The 20,739-nt window shown below is 53.2% G+C and overlaps 1 protein-coding gene across 5 annotated transcripts; it reads left to right on the top strand.

The window, feature by feature from the left end:
- The first annotated feature begins 6,415 nt into the window (after window positions 1-6,415).
- Window positions 6,416-20,276, top strand: PRPF40B (pre-mRNA processing factor 40 homolog B). Of its 5 annotated transcripts, none has more exons than XM_065887814.1 (25): window positions 6,416-6,490; window positions 7,391-7,534; window positions 7,845-7,910; window positions 8,601-8,628; window positions 8,853-8,878; window positions 9,015-9,125; window positions 9,406-9,526; window positions 9,608-9,632; window positions 9,864-10,064; window positions 10,293-10,422; window positions 10,536-10,570; window positions 11,108-11,272; window positions 11,372-11,480; window positions 11,835-11,985; window positions 12,703-12,836; window positions 13,506-13,620; window positions 13,769-13,860; window positions 17,998-18,114; window positions 18,342-18,479; window positions 18,687-18,782; window positions 19,032-19,118; window positions 19,335-19,512; window positions 19,764-19,825; window positions 19,939-20,082; window positions 20,184-20,276. In XM_065887814.1, the coding sequence occupies exons 1-25, from the start codon at window positions 6,473-6,475 to the stop codon at window positions 20,274-20,276; spliced, it is 2,586 nt and encodes an 861-aa protein (XP_065743886.1). In that variant the 5' UTR covers window positions 6,416-6,472. The 5 variants fall into 5 exon arrangements, with proteins under 5 accessions (XP_065743886.1, XP_065743885.1, XP_065743887.1 ...); XM_065887813.1 differs by having other exon boundaries at window positions 10,506-10,570; XM_065887815.1 differs by lacking the exon at window positions 9,015-9,125 and having other exon boundaries at window positions 10,506-10,570.
- Window positions 20,277-20,739: the final 463 nt, after the last annotated feature.

The following is a 20,739-nucleotide window of genomic DNA, read 5'->3' as shown; positions in this document are numbered from 1 at the left end:
GCGGAGAAGCGGCGGGCCGAGGTCTGGAGGCGGCCGGCGGGAAGGGTGGGAAGGGCGGGAAGGCAGGAGAGTCGCGGGCGCGCGCTGAAGGGTCGGGACCCAAACTCAGGCCGCGAACCGCAGCCTGGCGTCGGCCCTCCGGCCGTCACTCAGAGCGCAGAGCGGGCGTGTCCCGCGTCCCGCCCCCCGGTAGGCGGACCCCGGACCAGGAGGCGCAGGGGCGGGGCCTTGCTCTCCGCGCCGGGGGTGGGGCCGGGCCGGGGCTCTCTGGGCCGGTGGAGGACCCGGCTGGTCGGCGGGAGCGACCGGAGCCCCGGCCACCAGGGCGTGCGACCCCCCACTGGCCCCGCCTTCCCGGCTGCGGCCGGCCAATCAGAGCGGCTTTTACTGGTGGGTGGGCCGAGCCGGCCCAGCTGCTCGGAGCCTCTGGCATGGTAACGTCCCCGCGCGGGTGTGGAGGGTCCTGGGTCGGTCCCACAGCGCTCCCGGCGGCCCGGGCCTGGGCTGGGGGGGCGGGGAGGCCGCCAGGGGTACCCGGGACCCCGGGGCAGAGCTAGGGCAATGAGGGGTTAGGGAGAGAAGCCAGGGAGGGGGGAGGGGGCGGGGATTTGGGGGAGAAGGGGCGGGGGAGGCCATGATGGAGGATGGCGGAGGGTGGGGGTGTTGAGGGGAACTAGGGTTGCGGGACTGGGTGAGGAGGAGGAAAGGATGAAGCGAAGAGTGCGTTTGTGGAGAAAGGTCGAGAAAAAAGAGGGGGCGAGAGATGTGGGAACCGGTGGACTAGGGGAAAGCTGGGGGCCACAGTTTCCCCCCCTGGGATATTTGGCGTGCGACATGCCCCTTACCCAGACCCAGTGCTTCAACCCTTTGGAAGCCCTGGGTGCCCCATTAGACCTCTTGGAGACCCCCTCCTTCATTTCCCCGCATTGTCTGCTGAGGTGAGGAGGGGGCATTGTTTCCTGAGGAAAGAGAGGCTTCCGGCCCCCACGCAGTGCTGGACAGTCCAAGAAATGGGAGAGCAGAGGCTCCTTGGTCCCAATCCTGGCTGTGCCGTCAACAAACTCTGTAACAACTCTGTGTGACCTTGGGCAAGTCACTACCTTTCTTTGGGCCTCAGATTTCCTATCGATTAAAAAAAAAAAAAAAGGAAGATGCATGGGAATGATATCCTAGATCTCTTTCTGCTCCAAAACGGGGGGGTTCTTGAGAGAGTTCAGGAGAATGGGTTCTAGGACGTCGGGAAGCAAAAGAAAGAAAGACGAAGATAGAGGCTAGGCCTTCAGCTGGGGGCTGCAGAAAATCCCCAGGGATGTGGGGGGGGGATGGTAGGCACAAAGCAAGGATGGGGCAGGCTAGCCAGTGCCTCTGGAATCCTGTTGGAGGGATGGGAGAACTCTAAGTAGAGGAGGGGTTGAGACCTAACCCAAGAAAGATGAAGACCAGAAGTAACATTTTGTTCATCAGAAGGAGAGTGATGAGATGGCAGGATCAGAGAGAAGCAACGGAAGGTATTTTCTAGTATCTTTGGGGAGCAGGAGGAATAATGAGGCTGGTACAGGGGAGTGGGGACTAGAATGGTTTCGAAAACAGGGAGGGAGAGGCTGGTGCTGTTTGGAGCAGCTGAAGAAGGGCAGCAGGTAGATAATTAGAGCACAGGGTAATCAGTTGGTCTCTCAGTCTCCATGATACTTTTCTTTTTGATGATGGCTACCTCCTTCTGAGAGGTGTGCCTCCCAGCCTTCATTTTCCAGCACAAATCCCTTCAGGGAGTGAGTTAGACCTGGCCAACCTTGGGATCCCCTGGCTGTCTGAGGATTTCAGGATTGTGTGAGGATTGGGGTAAAAAAGAAAAGAGGGGAATGAATTTGAATGTGAGAAATACCTGTGGCACTATTGTCCTTGCTGGGAGGCCACTTTGGGGTCAGACTGCTTGGATTCCAAACTTGCCTCTGCCATTTAATCTCTTGGAACCTTGGTCAAGTTACTTGATCTCTCCGAACCTCAGTTTCTTTATCTGTAAAATGGGGATAATAACCTCTAATATAATTGCAAGGATTAAACGAGTGTTTGGCATGGTATCTGGCTCATAATAAGCACTCAGTAAATGTTATTTTCCCCTCTTTCCATTCTCTTTCTTCTGTCTCTCCAGTCTTCTCCTTTTGTTCTTTCTTCTGAATCTTCAGTTCTGAGATGCCCCTCAGATGTGGAGGCTGAGAAAAACTGATTGTATCTGTCGGGGCCAGGGGTGGTGGGGTGGTGGGGGAGATCCTCCAGCTGGCCCAGGTGAACACATGATGATCAGATGATCAGTTATCTCTTCACTGTCTGTCCCCAGCCTACAAATGTGTTTTTGTTCCAGGGAAGACACATGATCTGCTTCTCTTTCAGCCCCCTTTCCTAGATCCCTCTCTCATACAAGTTACGTCTTCAGATTCTCACACAGAAGTATAATAAGACCTGAAGTTGTATAGGCACTGCAGCAAGTGAGATAGGGGCAGGGGTGTTTCCGGAAAAAAAGGCTACTCGTCACACAGGGGAGGCTCAGGGAAGGGAGGGCTTTGGAAGTTCCATAGTAATTTATGTTCATTCCATTGCTGTGTCCTCTCTGGGGAACTGTCCAAAACAGGCTAGTGTCTGGATTCTGGCCAGGGGTCTCCATTCCAAGTTAAAGATGGTCATATACAGTTAGTTTTTTAAATTGTTTAGGTTTTCCCGTGCCAGTATTTGGTTCTAGTTCACTTTCCCCAGCCACACAGACCTCTGCCAAACTGCCTCTCTCTCACATCACGGTCAGCTTTTACCCAGAGAATTTATACAAATGTACCTGGGTACATGTGCACACACATACACATTTGTCTGTTGTAGGATATTCCAGTATGCAAAAATAAGTTAGGGGGTGAGTCTGCATCTTGTCACAGCACTTTGTGTGCAGGGCCCTGACTAGACACTTCAGAGGAGGCTTAAAAGGAGAAAACGCAATCCCTAAATGTAGGGAAATCCCCACCTGAGTAGGGAGACAGGCAGTCCCATGTGAAACACCCAGCAAGCATCCACAGAGTAGCGTGTCACTCTGCAAAGTAGTGCAGCATTTATCCTAAGGTAGGAGTGTGTATGTGTGGAGGATAGTCATAAAGGTAACCTGAAGGAGGTGACTATTGGATCATCTTGAACAAGATAAGAGACAAAGAATAAAAGAAACACATGGAGTAATCTAACAGTTTGTGCAAAGAGGAGGAGGGGAGCCATTGAGTCAGGGTGAGCCAAGAGGAGTGTGGGATGGGTCTTGTTTAGAGGCTTTGGATGAGATGAGATGAGAGATTCTGTAGGGTGGACAATAGGGACCCACCACTGGTTTTCAAGCAAGAAAATCTTGGAACCTTCCCGGTTTAACCACATGGGTCTCAGGGGATATGCTAGAGTGAAGAAAACAGAACTGCTTCCTGTGGTAAGGACTGTGCTTTTAAGGGAGTAGGGCTAGAGGGCAGATTGGATCCAGCCCTGGGACCAATTAGTCCCCCTTAGTTTTTTATCTGAAAAATGAGGACTGCCTAGAGTGGTTGCCAGCATCCTCTCCAGCTCTGACATTCTGTGTTACCTGAATAACTGCTAGATCTTAAGATGGCTTTGTTTTGTGGGATTTGCCAAGACCATTCAGTCAGTAAGTCAAGAAATAATAGCACATACTGTGCGCCAATAGGGGGTGGTGAGGAAAATACAATGGGCATAGGATATTGGAGTAAGCAAAAACAGTCCCTGCCCCTTAGAGTTTTCAGCCTAGTGGAGGTGCCAGATATTTCATTGATTCTAAGACTCACATTTTAACATTTCTGAAGTCAAGATGCATCTTAAAATCAGTGGAGTATCATAATTTAATTGGCAGCATTTGTTTTTTATTAGTACCACATAAAGTAAGAATACAGTCAGAATTGTACAAATAACTGTAAAATTCCAGTGGATAATTGCTGAAGGGGGAGGTAACATGGTGTCTGAGTGTGTAAAAGAGGGTTCTGACTAGTTCGCTGGGTTGGAGAAAGGCATTCCTGAAGAAACGATGACTGCCAGATGTGAAGGATATGTAGGCGAGTTGTGTGGGCTTGGAAGGAAGATTGCCCCAGGCAGAGGTGGATGTCCGAGGTGGGAGGATTGAGAGAAGGAGCTCAGCATGGGTGAAATAGGCAAGGCAGTTGGGGAGCAAACATGCCACAGCCTCCCAGACCCATTAAAGAGTTTTAAGCAGGGGAGTAACATGCGTGACCTGAGGTTGGAGTGGGTGTCTGGAGACCAGTCAAGAGGCCACTGAGGTAGGTCAGATGAAAAAAGAGGGGTGGTAGGGGTGGAGGAGGAAACAGAGAGAAATAGATGGATTCAAGAAATCTTCAGGAGGTAAAATTAACAGGACTCATTGATGTATTGACAAGAAAGAAGGAGGTGTGGTGAGTGACTCACAGATTTCTATCTTGGACAACTGTATGAATGGTGGCACCAGTCTCTGAGATGGGCGACCCTGGAGCCTGGGAGGACCCAAAGATGGTTACGTAGCGTCTGGGAGGTTAGAGAGGATCCTGAGGCAGCTTGGGTGGGAAAGTGTGGCACAGAGAATTGGATTTCCTCCCATGTTGATTGGTTTCTGACTTCCACGCGGAAGAAAGTTTCAGGGGGCAGGAGCAGGTCTGAATACAGGGCTTAGAGTGTGTGATCCCTGAGAAAAGGTGATCCATGTTGGGGTAGTTTGACTTACCCTTCCTTCTCAGGACAAGATGGGTGGGAAGAGAGGAAGTACAGATATTGCTAAAAGTAGAGATTAGAAGCTTTTTTAGATGCTGAGCCTTCATACCATAGGGATAATTGGGAAAGTGGGGAAATTGGGCAGCAGTGAGCCAGCTCCCACCTTTCTATGGAACTCCTCCCTACCACCCCCCACCTTCCAAGCAAAGAGGAGGAAGGGCAGAGCCTTTTAGCTGCATCTCTGTGCCCTAGTTTACTTTAAAAAATTTTTTGAAAGGGTAAATATAGTCATATTCAAAGTTACAAAAGGGCAAACAGAATTCTCCTTTCCACCTGTCACCATTCTCATTTCTTGTATGTCATCTTTTGTCTCCAATTTTTATACAAGTAATAAAACTTTGCTGCACTTTGCTTCCCCCCCCATTGTTTATGTATCTTAGAGATTATTCCCTATCAAGACAATGAGCCTCTTCATTCTTTTTTTATGACTGCATAGTATTCCATTTTATGTTTGTGTAAAAGTACATAGTTCCTTGCTGATATTTAGGCTATTATAGTCTTCCGGTTTTACAAATAATGCTGATCTGAAAACCTTGTACACACATGTAGGGCTATATCTATAGGATGAATTTTTAGAATCGGAAGGTTCTATATAAAGAGGATTTGTTCCTTCATTTGTTCGTTCATTCACTTAATATTTGTTGAGTACCCATTATGTGCCAGACACTGCGGCAGATACCAGGAATCCAGCTTTCAACAAGTCAGATACGATCTCTGCCCTCATGGAATGTTATTATTCTCTGGTAAGGGGAAACATATCCAAGCAAACATAATAATTACGAAATTGTATATGTAAGGAACCTAAAAAGGGGATCACAATAAATTGGAAGTGCTTTAAATAGAGTCAGGAAGGCTTTTTAGAGCAAGTGATAATTACTCTGAGAACTAAGTGGGGTGATGTGGCTAGCCATTAGGTGTAGGACAGGGAGACCTAGGCTGTTCAAAGCCTCATGCACTGGGACATGAATTCAGAATCTGTAGGGGAGGTGATGGCCACTGAGTGCAGGGACTGGGGAGTAAAGCTAAAGAGAAGAGGGAGGGAATGGGAATGGAAGATGTCAGAGTGAGTGAGTGACTAAAGATGAGGCCAATTAGGGGAGGGGACTGGTAGTAAAGAGAGGAGAGTTAGGGAAACTAGTACTTAGGAAGGACTAGTGACTATGTTTAGAGACCTTTGGGTTGAGTCTCTGTACTGGGTGAATTCAGGTAGGCGAACAGGAAGAGAGGCCACTTCCTCCCTGAGTACTTTGGGGATGAGAGACCTCTGTTTGCCTGGTTTAAGAGAAGCACAGCCTTGCCCACAGGCAGGAGGGTGGGTGAAAAGCCTTGGGAAGAGCCCATCTGTGCCTGTAGTAGAGCCTCCTCCATCTTTTCTTGGCTTTGGCAAAGTGGAAACTTCCAAAATAAAGATGACATTGAAGGAGCTCAGCCAGCTGGCTCTGAGCTAGCAGAAGAGAGAGCAGAGCTACCCAGGGCTCAGAGCTGGGAGCGGGCAGGAAAATGGGCTTGGAGACCCTTCCTCTGAACTTTTGCTCCTTTTTCATCCTCACCCCTCTGCTTCCCTTCTGCAAAAGCCCATCTCTTTGCCCATCCTGGGTCCTATGACTTTTCTCTCCCTCAACAGTCGGTTCCCGATTCTGGTCCCCGGCCCCCAGCAGCGCCTGCCCCCTTCCCACCGGGGCCCCCCATGATGCCACCACCCTTCGTAAGTTTTATGTCTTTCCCTGGGCTTGGCTTTTCCAGCCTGCACCCCCAACTCCTTAGTCCCTAGCACTGCTGCATCGCCAGTATGGTTTTTGTGTAATGCCTCCGTCTGTTGCCCTTGGATGAGGGATGGTTTTGTTTGGGCATCGGGGTGGGAGGAGCTGCTTTTAAGCTCTCAGTCCATAAAGTTGACAGTTCTCCCTTTGTCTTTTTGTCCTTGGGACACACAGGGGCTGGGGAAAGGAGAAGTGGATGGGAAAAGACCCCCTTAGTGTGAGGGCACGGTGGGGCTGTCTTTCTCTTTCACTGCTCCTTGTCTATATTCTTTTTTTTTTTTTTTTTTTTTTTGGCCGTGCCTCATGGCTTTGTGGGATCTCAGTTTCCCGACCAGGGATTGAACCCGCACCCTCAGCAGTGAAAGTGCCGAGTCCTGACCACTGGATTGTCAGGGAATTCCCCTTGTCTGTATTCTTTATACAAAAAAGTCAGGCTGGAATAGCAACTGGTGGTCATCAAACTGGGGAAAAAGAGGTAGGAGGCAGGGGACTGGGGGATTTGGGACTGGACACCTGCCTCTGGCCCTGCGTCTGAAAGGCCTCTTTGGGGACAGGCATTGAAGCAGTGGAGCCTTCCAGTTGCAGTCTGGTGGCAGTTCCACCTCCCTTTTCCCTCTCCCTTCCCTGCCTCAAGAAGCTTCGTGCTTGCCTGTTATACCCAGAGGGACCCCCTGTTATCAGTCTCAGTGGTGAGGAGGGAGGCGGTTTCATGCCTCTCAAACCGAAACCTTGGAATTGTCTCAGAGCCAGGGTGGAGGGTTGGGGTGGGAGCCGAGTGGCTCTTTCCTGACAGGTACAAAGCAGTGTCTTCTCTGCTCAGGATCTCTTCCTTTCCTCGTTTCCAGATGCCTCCTCCAGGAATCCCCCCACCTTTTCCTCCAATGGGGCTCCCCCCGATGAGTCAGAGACCACCGGCCATCCCCCCCATGCCACCTGGCATCATGCCCCCAATGCTTCCACCAATAGGGGCGCCACCACCACTCACACAGGTAATCCTCTCCCCTGTACCAGAGCCTCAGAAAACCCTTGTCATTTTAGCTGCGGGTAGAGGTGAGAGTGGATATCCGGACTTGAGAAGCTGGGGTGGGGAGGGAGGGAACGTGGGGCCAGGCCCAGGTGGATTTGTCTGCTGAATGGCTGGAGGACAGTCTGAGGCTCGGCTAAGAGCCCAGAGCCTGGGGATTGCCCGCGGAGGCGCCCATGTGAGGGTCACAGCCCCGACAGGATCTCTCAGGACCCTTTACAGCCTGTGCTTACCTTCACCTTGGTAGCTGGTTTTTGTCTTCTTTGTATCCATAGATACCAGGAATGGTACCACCCATGATGCCAGGGATGCTGATGCCAGCGGTGCCCGTCACCGCAGCGGTAAGCACTGAGGGGACAGGAAGTAGGTTCTGCCCTGCAGCCCAGTGGGCCTGACTTGGAGCACAGGGACATGGCTTCCATTCTTTCCCTCTTCTTATCGCATCCACCCTCGGCCCAGCTGCACTCCCCACACTGAGTCCTCCTCTCCAGTCCAGCCATGTACTCAGCTCTTCTAGTTTCTCACTCTTCCCCAAAGGCACATACATTCTCTCTTTTTACTCCCCCTGCTATGCCCAGCTCCCTTAAGGAAACACACTCATGCCAGACACTGCTTACCCTCACAGAGTTAGCACTGTGGACACTTGAATACAATTTCCTCTTCATCTTCTGTGTCTCTGGAGGAAGCAGCAGTACCTGGGGATCTCTCTGTACCTTCTTGTGCTGTTGTTCAGTGTAGTAGAGTCTGGGTATGATGCGGCATTTGGTATTCACTGTGGAAAAGATGTGCCATGGAGGTTTACTCAACAAAATACTCTCACTTGAAAACGAAGAAAGGAGCTGCTGTGAAATTTCCCTCTGGGGTCTTAGAGCCATGGCCCCAGAGGGCAGGGGAAGCCTGTTAGGGAGCAGAGATCCCTGGGAGCAGGATACTTGGATCCTGGCCTGGCCTGCTTCTTCATCCCCCATGGCCTGGGTCTTGGGGGCCACTGGGCTTGGCCCCAACCCTTCCCCCTCCTCTTTCTTCGGCAGACGGCTCCAGGTGCGGACACCGCCAGCTGTGAGTCTTCTGGGGGTCTGTTCCCCCCAGGCTCGGAGGTTGGGGGGGAGAGGGGACCATGGACTAGAGCCCACCCCGGATCATGCCTGTTGGGATGCCAGGGATCCTGGGATGTTGATGGGACCAGGGGATATTTATTGGGGATGGAATAAGGGAGGAATAGATGGGGATCAGATAGGGGTTGGAGCAAGGAGTTAATATGTTTCCTTTGGCTTCTTTTCTAGCTGCTGTGGCTGGGACGGGCCCTCCGGTGAGTTCTTTCAGCTCAGGGGTCTCTGGGTAGAAAGGCTGAAAAGGGGTGCTAATCGTTAAATTTTTGGGGTGAGGAGAAGCAGCTTTGGGAAAGGGGCCTTGACCACCGTTCTGTGCACCCTCCCCTCCCCCAGAGGGCCCTGTGGAGTGAGCACGTGGCCCCTGATGGGCGCATCTACTACTACAATGCTGACGACAAGCAGTCCGTGTGGGAGAAGCCCAGCGTGCTCAAGTCCAAGGCAGAGGTCCTGAGTGGGGCTTTCTGTCCCTTCCTTTCAGCTGCCCTGACCCTTCCACGTCCTTGGCTTCCCCTGAGTCTCTAACCATACACGTGGTTCCTCTGATCCCAAGATCCCTGACCATTCCCCGACCTCCCTAGGATCTCAGGAAGTCCACCTTCCCCCACGTTGAGCCAGGCCAGGTGGTCGCTAAACGCTTCTGTGTCCCCTACTCACTGGGTCCCCTTAGCTCCCCCAACTGTGGTATGCCCAGCCCACTGATGTTCCCTGGCCCGTTCTCTTACAGCTCCTGCTATCCCAGTGTCCCTGGAAAGAGTACAAGTCGGACACAGGCAAACCTTACTACTATAACAACCAGAGTAAGGAGTCCCGCTGGACCCGGCCCAAGGACCTGGATGACCTGGAGGGTGAGGAGGGGGTGGGCCCAGGCAGGGGCTCTGGGTGTGGCCCTTGCTACCCTATAACCATGTTATCCTTTCCTGTTGCAGCTCTAGTCAAACAAGAGGCTGCAGGGTGAGTGACTTGCCCACCTTGCCTACCTATCCACCTGTACCTGGGGCCACCCAAGGGGTGGGAGTGGCCTCTCCCCATGATCCCTACTCTGTGGGAGGAAGAGCCAGCTCTCAGTCTCCTTGTGGAGTGGTCTGCTCTGGCCCCAGTCCTTCACAGGATAGAAAGACCAGCCAGCCCCTGACCACCTCTATCCCTGCTCTACTGGACACTGCCCTTCCGGCTCACCTGCAGGAAACGGCAGCAGCCACGGACACTACAGCCTCAGCCTTCTCAGCCACAGCCTGACCCCCCACCTGTGCCGCCTGGCCCCACCTTGGTGCCCACAGGCCTCCTAGAACCTGAGCCAGGTGGGAGTGAAGATTGCGATGTATCAGAGGCTGCCCAGCCTCTGGAGCAGGGGTTCCTGCAGCAGCCAGAGGAGGGCCCCAGCAGGTGAGGGCTGCCCCGCATGGCATTCCAGACACTGGCCTCAGGCTCCCAGCTGGGTTCAACCCTTGACCTCTGCCAGGTTTCTCGGGAAGGGTGTGAAGATCTGGGCATGACCTCTGAGGAACAGAAAATGGCTTCCCTGGGGAGCAAGGGGGAGTGTCCTGATCACGCAGGACACTGAAAGCTATAGGGACTGGGGGACACTGTGGCTGAGTCCCCTTTGCCCCCCAGTTCTGCTGGACAGCGTCAGCCACCACAGCAGGAGGAAGAGGAATCAAAGCCAGAACCAGAGAGGTCTGGCCTCAGTTGGAGCAATCGGGAGAAGGCAAAGCAGGCCTTCAAGGAGCTGCTGAGGGATAAGGTGCTGAGAGTGGGGCTCCCAGGGTAGGCCTGGAGGGGGCAAGAGATGGGCAGGCCCCATGACCCCCGCCTGCTCCATTCCAGGCTGTCCCCTCCAATGCTTCGTGGGAACAGGCCATGAAGATGGTGGTCACCGACCCCCGTTACAGGTAGGTCTGGGCAGGCCCTCCAGACCTTGTTCATGGGGGCAGCTGAGCCAGGGATTCCCCAGGAAACCCCAAGGGGGCCAGAGTGAGGAGAGTGATAGATGGGTGAGTGTGCTGGGAAAGAGAAGCTGGAGAGCCTCCAGGAGAAGGAGGGGAAAGGGATCTGACATGAGACATTCAATAAATGCTTGTTGAATTGAATTGATTTGAATTGAATTAATTGGGGAAACAGGGGGCTGGATAGGGCAGGGGCCTGACGGCAACTTGAGAACCCCAAAGCAAAAGGGCCCAGTGTTAGCAGTGTCTTAGAGCCCCGTCTTGTCCCCTCACTGCTTCTTAACCCTCCCCACATCCCAGAGACCTACCTGTCTTGCCTCCCTGTGCCCTTGGAGCCCCTGCAGCCTGCTGTGCCCATGCATGGACACCTGTTAGTTCTATGAGACCTGTCCCCAGTGTGCCATGACCCTGCTTTGTGGGCTGTGCAGCGTGGTTCAGGCTGACTTCTCTGTCCCCATCCCACTCCCACCCTGTCCACCCCAGTGCCTTGCCCAAACTGAGTGAGAAAAAGCAGGCATTCAATGCCTACAAGGCGCAGCGGGAGAAGGAGGAGAAGGAAGAGGCCCGGCTAAAAGCCAAGGAGGCCAAGCAGACCTTGCAGCATTTCTTGGAGCAGCATGAGCGCATGACCTCCACCACCCGCTACCGGTCAGGGGGCCGGGCTGGGGTGGGGCCTGGGAACCCTGAGAACCTGTGGGCCCAGTCTCTGTTCTCTGCCTGCCTACTCACGGCCCATATGCTCCACAGGCGGGCAGAACAGACCTTTGGGGAGCTGGAGGTCTGGGCTGTGGTCCCCGAGAGGGATCGAAAAGAGGTTTATGATGATGTCCTTTTCTTCCTGGCCAAGAAGGAGAAGGTAACAGTCACTGGGCTGGATCCATCAGTCACAGTCTCATCTAAGACCTTCCATGTCTTTGCTTCCTTGTGGACCCAGCCATTCACTTCTTGCTGCCCTCAGGGTCCCAGCTCCTTACTCAGAAGCTGGTGTGGCACCTACACATCCCCCATTTATGCTTTGGGCCTACAGCTCTGGGTGTGGGAGGGCTTGGTCTGTAACCTGTTTTCTTCCCCTTTCCGGGGACATGAAGGCCTCGAGTCTGGCCATCCCAGAGTCCCCAGGCTGCCTGCCTTTCCCCAGGTATTCTTCTACCCAGGCCCACTTGAGTAGCTCCAGCCTGCCCTGCCTCACCCTGACCCTGTGGCTCCCTAGGAACAGGCCAAGCAGCTCCGGCGCCGCAACATCCAGGCCCTGAAGAGCATCCTGGATGGGATGAGTAGCGTCAACTTCCAAACCACATGGTCCCAGGCCCAGCAGTACCTCATGGATAACCCCAGCTTTGCTCAGGACCATCAGCTACAGAGTAAGCCTGGGTCTCCACTCCTTCCTGTCCCTTCCCTTTTCCTCACTGACCCCTAGCACCAGCCTCAAACCACTCCCCTGCACCTCTTGCCCTCCTGGATGTCTAGGAGTCCCCAGCACTTACTCAGCCCAGAACCTCTCTGGACTCTGGAGATCCCAGAGTGCTTCGGGACACCTCCTTTCTCCCTCCAGGGTCCACTGTTGACCTGGACAATGTGTGTCCTTGGGGGAAGAGCACTGGAGTAGGAATCAGAAGACTTGGAGATGACTTTTATAGCTCATGTGAATATGGTCTTAAATTGCTTGGTAGGGTGGGCCTTAAGTGGTCACACATGTTGCAATAAGCGGCTGTTGGCCTATCATCACAGGCAGTATCTTCAGATATTCACCTTCTGAAGTTATATCAAAGCCTGATTGATTCCCAGTCCCATAAAAAATGAAATCTCAGATCCTGAGATAACTGATTTCGTATGATGACTTCTAGTAACCAAATTCACAAGAGCTGAATACTTCTAATTTTTTCTCATATAATCAAGGAACCCTCCTCAAGAACCATCATTCCAATAGCTTCTCCTGCAGAGTCCCCTGCTCCCCCAACCCCACCACCCTGGGTGTCCCCAGCACCTACAGGGGCAGCATCTTTGAAGCACTGGGGGTTCTGGGTCTGAGAGGGTGTCCCGCTGGTGTGGTGCCCACTGAGCCTCCTCCCTGTGGTTAGACATGGACAAGGAAGATGCGCTGATCTGCTTTGAGGAGCACATCCGTGCTTTGGAGAGGGAGGAGGAGGAGGAGCGAGAGAGGGCCCGGCTTCGGGAGCGGCGCCAGCAGCGCAAGAACCGGGAGGCCTTTCAGGTAGCTTTGCTGCCCTCTGGATCAGAGCTCAGCTCTGCCCCAGACCGTCACCTCTTCACCCATGCCCTGCCTCTTCTCGGCCAGTCCCACTGCTTTCTCTATGCCCAGCCCTGTCCCAGCTCCACAAGGCCTCTCTGTGCCTGCACTTTTGCTCCCGCTGTGTCCCCTCAACCTTGGGCTGTGCTCCTCTAGGGAGACTAGACATATGCACCACCCGGAAACTGCCAGCAGAGAGCGCCCTACAAGCGTGGCTCGCCAGCTAGGCCAAGTTTATTTCCCTTCGCTGGGGAGCCAGACAGGCATAGCTAGCTTGTCCCCCAGCTTGGAGGTGGCCTTGGTATTGGTAGTGGTGGGGGTTACTTGGCTGTAACACATTTGGGAAGTTGAAACCAAGTCATGGGAAGATAATGCTGCAGGCAAGTTTCCGCTGCTTTGCTTCTTGGTCCGGCTCATTTTCCTTTTAAGTCTGTCCCCTTCTGTTTTACACTCTGTGCTTTCACATTGCTCTCTGCCTCCCCATCCATATCTCTTCATCTCTGCCTCTTGCCTGCATTTCCTCAGTCTGGGTTGTCCCTGCCTCTCTCTGCCAGCTCTTGTCTTCTTCCCCAGTCTTTGGCTCTGCCTCCCTCCCTTGCTCACTCTCCCTGTAACTGGCCTCTCCCTGCTTAGACCTTCCTGGATGAGCTGCACGAGACAGGGCAGCTGCACTCTATGTCCACCTGGATGGAGCTGTACCCAGCGGTCAGCACTGATGTCCGCTTTGCCAACATGCTGGGCCAGCCGGGTAAGGCAGCTGGGCTCCCCCTCCTCTAGCCTGGCTTTCTGCCCTGCCAGCCTCTCTGCACTCCCACTCCCTGGTCCTGTCCTCAACCCCACCCTCAAACCTTGGGAAGCTGCCGCCCGCCAGGCCCCCCTCCCTCCCTTCCCCGCAGGCTCCACCCCTCTGGACTTATTCAAGTTCTATGTGGAGGAGTTGAAGGCCCGATTCCATGATGAGAAGAAGATCATTAAGGACATCCTTAAGGTGAGGGAAGCCTGGGCCTGTGGATGGAGGCAGGCTGGGTGCAGGGCAAGCTTCCAGGACAGAACTCCCCAGTAAGGCCTGTTTTGTGGGAGCATTGCAGCTCGGTTCAGGAGATAGCTACTGTGATCCTTTACTGTGCGCTGGGGACACACAAATGAATAAGATACAATTTCTGCCCATAAGGAGCTCATGGTCTAGTAGGAAGATGACATGACAGTGGCTATACAGAGGGGCAAGCGTTAAGACAGAGAATCGAAAGTATTGCTATTTGAACTGCACCTCTAAGAACGAGTTGGTGGAGGAGGGTGGAGGTCCTGGGCGTAGGGTACCACAGGAGCAAAGAGGAGCGAGCAGCACAGCTAATCATAAACTGGTAGCCCACAGATATGTTCCTTCTGCCTGTACAGAGTTTTAGAAAAATTTGGAATTTGATGCTAACATGTTAAAATCAAGAGATTACAATTAAAATCTGGATCTTCAGCGTCTCTTGGAAATTTGGATTATCTAGCAGCACTAGGCTCGTTTTGTGAGGCATTCAGTGGACTTGAGCTGAGATGCCACTGCCTTTTAGAAGGGGCCTGTCCTCCTTATCTATCCTCACTCCTTCCTGTCACCTCCGTGATGTGGGAGCGAATTCACCTGCCATTTCTGATCGCACGTGCACGTTGGAGAATTCTCAATATCCATGTCTATCAAAGGGGGAAAAGTGAGTGATGGACTAAGAGAGCCCCATGTTTCAAAAAAGATAACAAAGAGAAGCATGTTTTTTTGTGGAAGTGAAGACCATTCTCATGGGTTTGAGAGGGCAGTGTGGATAGTGGTTAGGAGCAGGACTGTGAAGGCGGACTGCAGGGGTAGAAGTCCAGCTTAACCACTTACAAATTGTGTGACCTTGAGCAGATTACTTAATCTTTCTGAGCATGTTTCCTCGTCTGAAAAATGGGGAGTGTTCCGTCAGACTTCACCTGATTACCAAGGGGAGTAGCTTGGTACCTGAGGTGGAGAGGGTCTGAGAACAAAGCGGGGAATGTCCCACTGCACACACATTTCTTTAAAGTCCTGTGTTTTGCCTTAAGAATTCATGCAGGTGTTGCATTTTAATACCATAATACTTCTCTGTTAATACAAACTTAATATTTTAAAATTACTTACCATTAGGTAAGATGTATCATAATGTCCTGTGGCTTCCTCTGGAACCACATGCCCCAGTTGGGAAGGAGAGCCCTGCCTGTAAAATTCCTTGAATGCTAAAATAAGGAATTTGGATTTTTATCTTGTAAGTAATGGGGAGCTGGGAATGATGTGATTAGCTGGTGTCTTGGAAAAGCCCAGGTGGTTGTGTAGAGCAGCGCTTGCAGCCAGAGTGCTTGTACGCTTAGGGATACGCGTGGTAGGAGGACAGGACTCGAAGCCTCAGGATACTAGAAGCGGTAGTGGCCAGTGATTAAGATAAATTCTGAGCTTGAGTCTTCCTCTTCTTACTCACCCCCAGACCGCTTTCCTGCTGCTGGGGCCATTTGCTAGAAAAATCTGGGCAGCATGGACTCAAGGCAGGGTTCGAAGCATGGGGGGTGAATAGGGAGACCAGGCAGGAGCTGCTGCAGTGATCTAGGTGGGAGTGAGCTCGGCGAGGGCAGTGGGGATGGCCAGTGAGCAGAGCTGTGATGTTCCAGTAGTTTCTGAAACTCCCTAGGTCTCCTCAGAGGGGCCTTGGGACAAGCCGGAGGGGGTGGGGGAGTGGGGGGGACTTTATGCTCCTTCCTGTATTTTCAAGTGTAACAGCTTGTTTCTCTTTTATACATCGAGGTTCTGCATAAGATTTTTATGGAAAAAAATGTTTCTGCCGTTAAAATAGAAATAAAGTTTAAAACCAGTAGGCTAGAGTCACGCAGAAGTAGAATTGACGCATTTTTTTGTGAAACTGAGGGAAGGAAGGAGTTGGAGATGTCAGGAGTGGATCGATGGCACCATTGGTAAGGATTAAGCAGGAAGAACAGGGCTGGAGAAAATAGGAATTCCACTTCTGGAATTATTCTCAAAAGCAACCAGGGGCAGGGAGGAATAAAGCACATAGCAAATTTTAAATAGGATAATTATATAAAGTAGAAATATCTAATCCAAGGAGAGCTAAATTTTATTGGACTCTTAACTTTTAGCCACAGAGCGGCCGGTACTGCTGACAGGCCTGTGGGAGTCCTATCCTTGCTGAGTCCTGTGTCTCCACACCTCCTGAGAATCTTCTTTAGATAGTTCCTCCTTCCTCTTCCCCCTTTTGGGCTCCTGCCTATGGAAGGCAGATGAACCCAGGGCTCCCTGAGACCATCTACCAGCCAGGCAGACTGTGATGGTACCTCGCATCCCATAGGGTAGTGCAGAGTCCTGGACTTGGAATAGCTGAAAGACAGAAGATCTGGACCTGAGAGATCCATGGGAGTGGGGTGGGGGTCTCCCAGGAAATGAATTCTCTTGGGATCTGCTGAATTTGAAGTGTCTGCGAAATATCCAGTCTAGTATGGGTCTGAAAATGAGGAGAGAGGTGGGGAATGAGATTGCGAAGGACAGTGTAGATTGAAAAGACTAACTGCAGGTCTCAGGGGAACAAGCACATGCAAGAGAGGTGGTAAAAGAGGTCAGAGACAGGAGGGGACCCTGGAGAGGGGAGCACTGAAGAAGTGAACAGAGGACGAGAAGAGTGGGGACCAAGGCGTCCTTGGAGTTGACTCTTGGGACATGAACAACCTCTAGGAGAGCAGTGTCCGTGAAGAGGGCAGAGCGAGTGCAGCACAGGCTTTATTTAGAGTTGGGTAACTCCTGGCTGTTTATTGGTTGAGACCTCTGCAAGTTATATAATGTCTCTGAGCCTCAGTTTCCTAATCTGTAAAATGGGGATGATAACACGTGCAAGGTCGTGAAATTAAATCACATTTGTAGTATCTTGCTTATAGTAGGCTTAATAAATGTTTGTTTTCCTTTGCGCTGCATTTAAAGATTTTGAAACAAAGGGAAAGAAGCAGAGGTGGTTAGCTTGAGGAAGGTGGAGAGCAGAGTGGAAGGGGTGTTCCAGGTTAAGTGAGCTGTGTGCTTGACGGAAGGAGCCAGTGAAGAGGTGAGACTGAAGCTTGCAGTTCCCTAAGCGAGAGAGATTGGTATGTTTGAGGAGAAGGGCTGGAGAGCATGGGTTGAGGAAGTCCTCTTGGAAGAAGCAAGAAGAGTGCGCCTCTGCCATCAGCAGGAAGGCCGGGGCAAGTTCGAGCTGAGTGGAGGGAGAGGGAGGGAACCTGGGCCCGTGCCCCAGACCTCGCACGCCAGTGGCTCCACTTTCCACTGAGTCGTCTTGGGCCAAGTGAGAGAACTCTCCTAAGCCTCTGCTTCACTGGGGTGTTTTGAGGCTTAGGTGAGAAGCACAGCGCCAGGTCTGTGTGTGGTGTTTTCAATAGTGTTTCGGGAGTTGTACACCAGATGGCCTCTGTTTGTCCCGTGGATGAGGTGATCTGTGTGGGTGTAGTGCTTAAAAGTAGGGGCTTTGTTGTTAGAAAGACCCGGGACAGAATTCTCCTTCAGCCGTATATTAGCCCTGAAGACCTTGGGCAATTGGCGCTAGTTCCTCCAAACCTTGGTTTCTTTTTCTGCATAAAATTAGTATACTAGGACTTGTGCTTAAATTCAGATACGTGAGGATTAAATGAGGTAATGTGTGTGAAACACTCAGCATGGTACCTGGTACATAGTAAGCACTCAATAAATATAGCCCGAGGGTGGGACCTGCAGATGCTGGAATGCAAGGAACTTACTGAGCAGCAGGAGGACCCAGTAGGGGCTCAAGCTTTAAGCCAAAGGGACAAAGGATTAATTGTGAGAAACACACACACACACCCTGCACACCTGCCCCTGTGATCCAACCCCTGCCCCCAGTTCCCTGTGACAACCAAGCCAAGGGTGGGCCATGGGAGTCTTAATTATCAGATGGTGAGGACTTGGACGACTTGGTCTCCAAGTGCATCCCAGTCCTGTGGATCCCTTCCCGGGGAGGGGGCTCCTTGAGCATCCTGTAGTCTGACCCTTGCCTGCCCTGGAGGCCAGCCAGCTTCAGGTTCGGGCCTGTGGTGCCCCCTGCTTCATGCGCTGCTGTGCCCACAGGACCGGGGCTTCTGCGTGGAGGTGAACACAGCCTTTGAGGACTTCGCCCACGTCATAAGCTTTGACAAGAGGGCTGCTGCGCTGGATGCAGGCAACATCAAGCTGACTTTCAATAGTGTGAGGGGCCACGTGGGGTGGGGCTGTAGCCAGGGCTCCGTTCTCAGACTCGTCCCTCACTCTTGTTCCGTGCCTTCTCACTCACTGCCCCAGTGTGACTCTTCCCCCAGTTCAGGGAATGATAGTAGGAGCCCAGGCTCCAACTTCCCACCTTTTAAGGTATGTCTGGGTGAGTCGGGGCGCCCACCCTCCTGGGTGACGCTGTTCTGTGTCCCGTCTGCCCTCAGCTGCTGGAGAAAGCAGAGGCGCGGGAGAGAGAGCGGGAGAAGGAGGAGGCACGAAGGCTGCGACGCAGAGAAGCTGCCTTTCGAAGCATGCTGAGGCAGGCTGTGCCTGCTGTGGAGCTGGGCACTGCCTGGGAAGAGGTCAGGACTGCAGCCTGGCACCAAACACCACCCCCTCAGTGCTGAGGGCAGCGGTGCTTCTCCACCACCGGGGGCCCGCCCCAGTCATAGCACGGCTCGGGGCCAGCTTCGGCTCCCGTCCTTCCTCTGCCCCAGCCCTGCCCTGTGCTCATGGCGGCATCACGCTGTGCTGGGGCTGGTCTGATCAGCAGTGCTCTCCTGTTCAAGGTCCGTGAGCGCTTTGTGTGCGACTCAGCCTTTGAGCAGATCACCCTGGAGTCGGAGCGGATCCGGCTCTTCCGGGAGTTCCTGCAGGTACTGGAGGTGAGGCAGAGCTTCTCGTCCTCTGCATCTGCCCCAGGCTCTTGAACACCTGAGGCTAGCTTAACGGAAGCCTCGGTAACCTCTTATCACCAGGGCTCTCCTTTCCCGGACAACTAAGGAAGGGGAGGTCTTAGGGTACCCTGGATAGACCTAAGGCCCTAGCCTCAGAAGAGGAGGCAAGACTGGATTGTGGAATGCAGGGTCCTTCCTGGGGCTAACCTTCCTCACCCCTCCCTCTGCCTCCACCAGACTGAATGCCAGCACCTCCACAGCAAAGGCCGGAAACACGGCAGAAAGGGCAAGAAGCACCATCACAAGCGTTCCCACTCGCCCTCAGTGAGTTGGCGGGTAGAAAGGATGTGGGGTGAGGCTGGATTGTCTGGGGGAAATAAGAGCCACTTTTCTTGCTTTCCTCCTCCATCACCTCCCCTGGAGGAAGATCTGAGGATTCCTTTGGTCCTGGATTCTCCTCTTTGTCCCCAGTTCCCATACTTGAGGGCCTCTGGAGCCCAGGTAACCTCTGTGCTGACACGTGTCTGCCCATCTCCTCAGGGCTCTGAGTCAGAAGATGAAGAGCTGCCCCCACCATCTCTCCGGCCCCCCAGGCGGAGGCGGCGGAACCCCTCAGAGTCAGGCTCTGAGCCCTCTTCCTCACTTGATTCTGTTGAAAGTGGGGGTGCTGCCCTTGGAGGACGGGGTTCCCCATCCTCCCGCCTTCTCCTTGGATCAGGTAAGCAGTTGGGAGCTGGAGAGGAGGCCTTCGGGGAGCCCCACCCTCTGAGGGTAGAGTGGATTGGGACGGCTGCACCTGTCGGAGAGTAAGGAGAACTTCCCGTCCCTGCCCAGGCAGGAAACGGAGAGAAGGAAGGAAAACTGGACTGAGACTTCCTCAGACAGGTCCCTGTCTGTGAAGAATGAGCAGAGGAAAGGATGAGGCCTCCCTTCTCCCAAGGGACTTAGTGGGGATTTTTCTGTCTCCAGATCATGGCCTTCGGAAAGTCAAGAAACCAAAAAAGAGAACTAAGAAGAGAAGACACAAGTCGGTGCGTAGAGAAGGAACTTCCATCCAAGGCCCTGCTGTTTTATGAGATGTCTTCACCCGCCTCCTGGGCTGTTCTCCACAGGAACTGAGGAGGCGGGCTCTGGGCTCTTACAGAACAGTCCTGAGAGCGAGACAGACCCTGAGGAGAAAGCGGGCAAGGAGAGTGATGAGAAAGAACCAGAGCAGGACAAGGACAGGGACCTCCGGCGGGCAGAGCTCCCTAACCGCTCCGCAGGCTTTGGAATCAAGAAGGAGAAGGTGAGAGGCAGGCACCCGGCCCCAGCCCAGTCAGCGCTGTGCCCAGGCCTCGGCAGCCCTCGGGGGGAAGCTGTGGGTGAGCTGTGCCTTTGCTCCACCAGACGGGCTGGGACACGTCGGAAAGCGAGCTGAGCGAGGGTGAGCTGGAAAGACGGCGGCGGACGCTCCTGCAGCAGCTGGATGACCACCAGTGACCTGATGAGGCACCGTGCCTCGGGTCTGTGTGAGGCTGTGGCCTAGTTTACCCTCGCTGTCTGCCCCAGACTTCTTCCTTAGTTGGGTCTGTGTCCGCTTTTCCTCACGTAGCCCCAACCCCAAGACGTCATGGCCAGCACCTCCCAAGGCCGCTCGCGGTGTTCAAGGGTCCTCCCAGCTTCCCGGACAGCTAGTGCGGTCCCTGCCCTCAGCCCCAGACCAGCGATTGGTGGTGAATGCCATGTGGGTGGGTGGTGCCAGTAATGTGAGAAGGGGCCCCCAGGAAGAGTGACAGGCTGGTGGACACAGCCTGGGTGGCAGAGGGCGGGGTCCTTACCCTCTAGCATCAGTACCTGCTCCTGCCTGCCCAGGCCCCGGGGCCCAGTGTATGTGTGTTTCGTTTTGGTTTTGGTTTTGTTTTTTAAATAACAATATTTATAACGTGCCCAGTGGCTCTTTTGT

The sequence above is a fragment of the Phocoena phocoena genome, chromosome 11, assembly GCF_963924675.1.
Source record: "Phocoena phocoena chromosome 11, mPhoPho1.1, whole genome shotgun sequence".
Taxonomy (NCBI): domain Eukaryota; kingdom Metazoa; phylum Chordata; class Mammalia; order Artiodactyla; family Phocoenidae; genus Phocoena; species Phocoena phocoena.
This window is presented reverse-complemented; position numbering and strand designations above follow the sequence as displayed.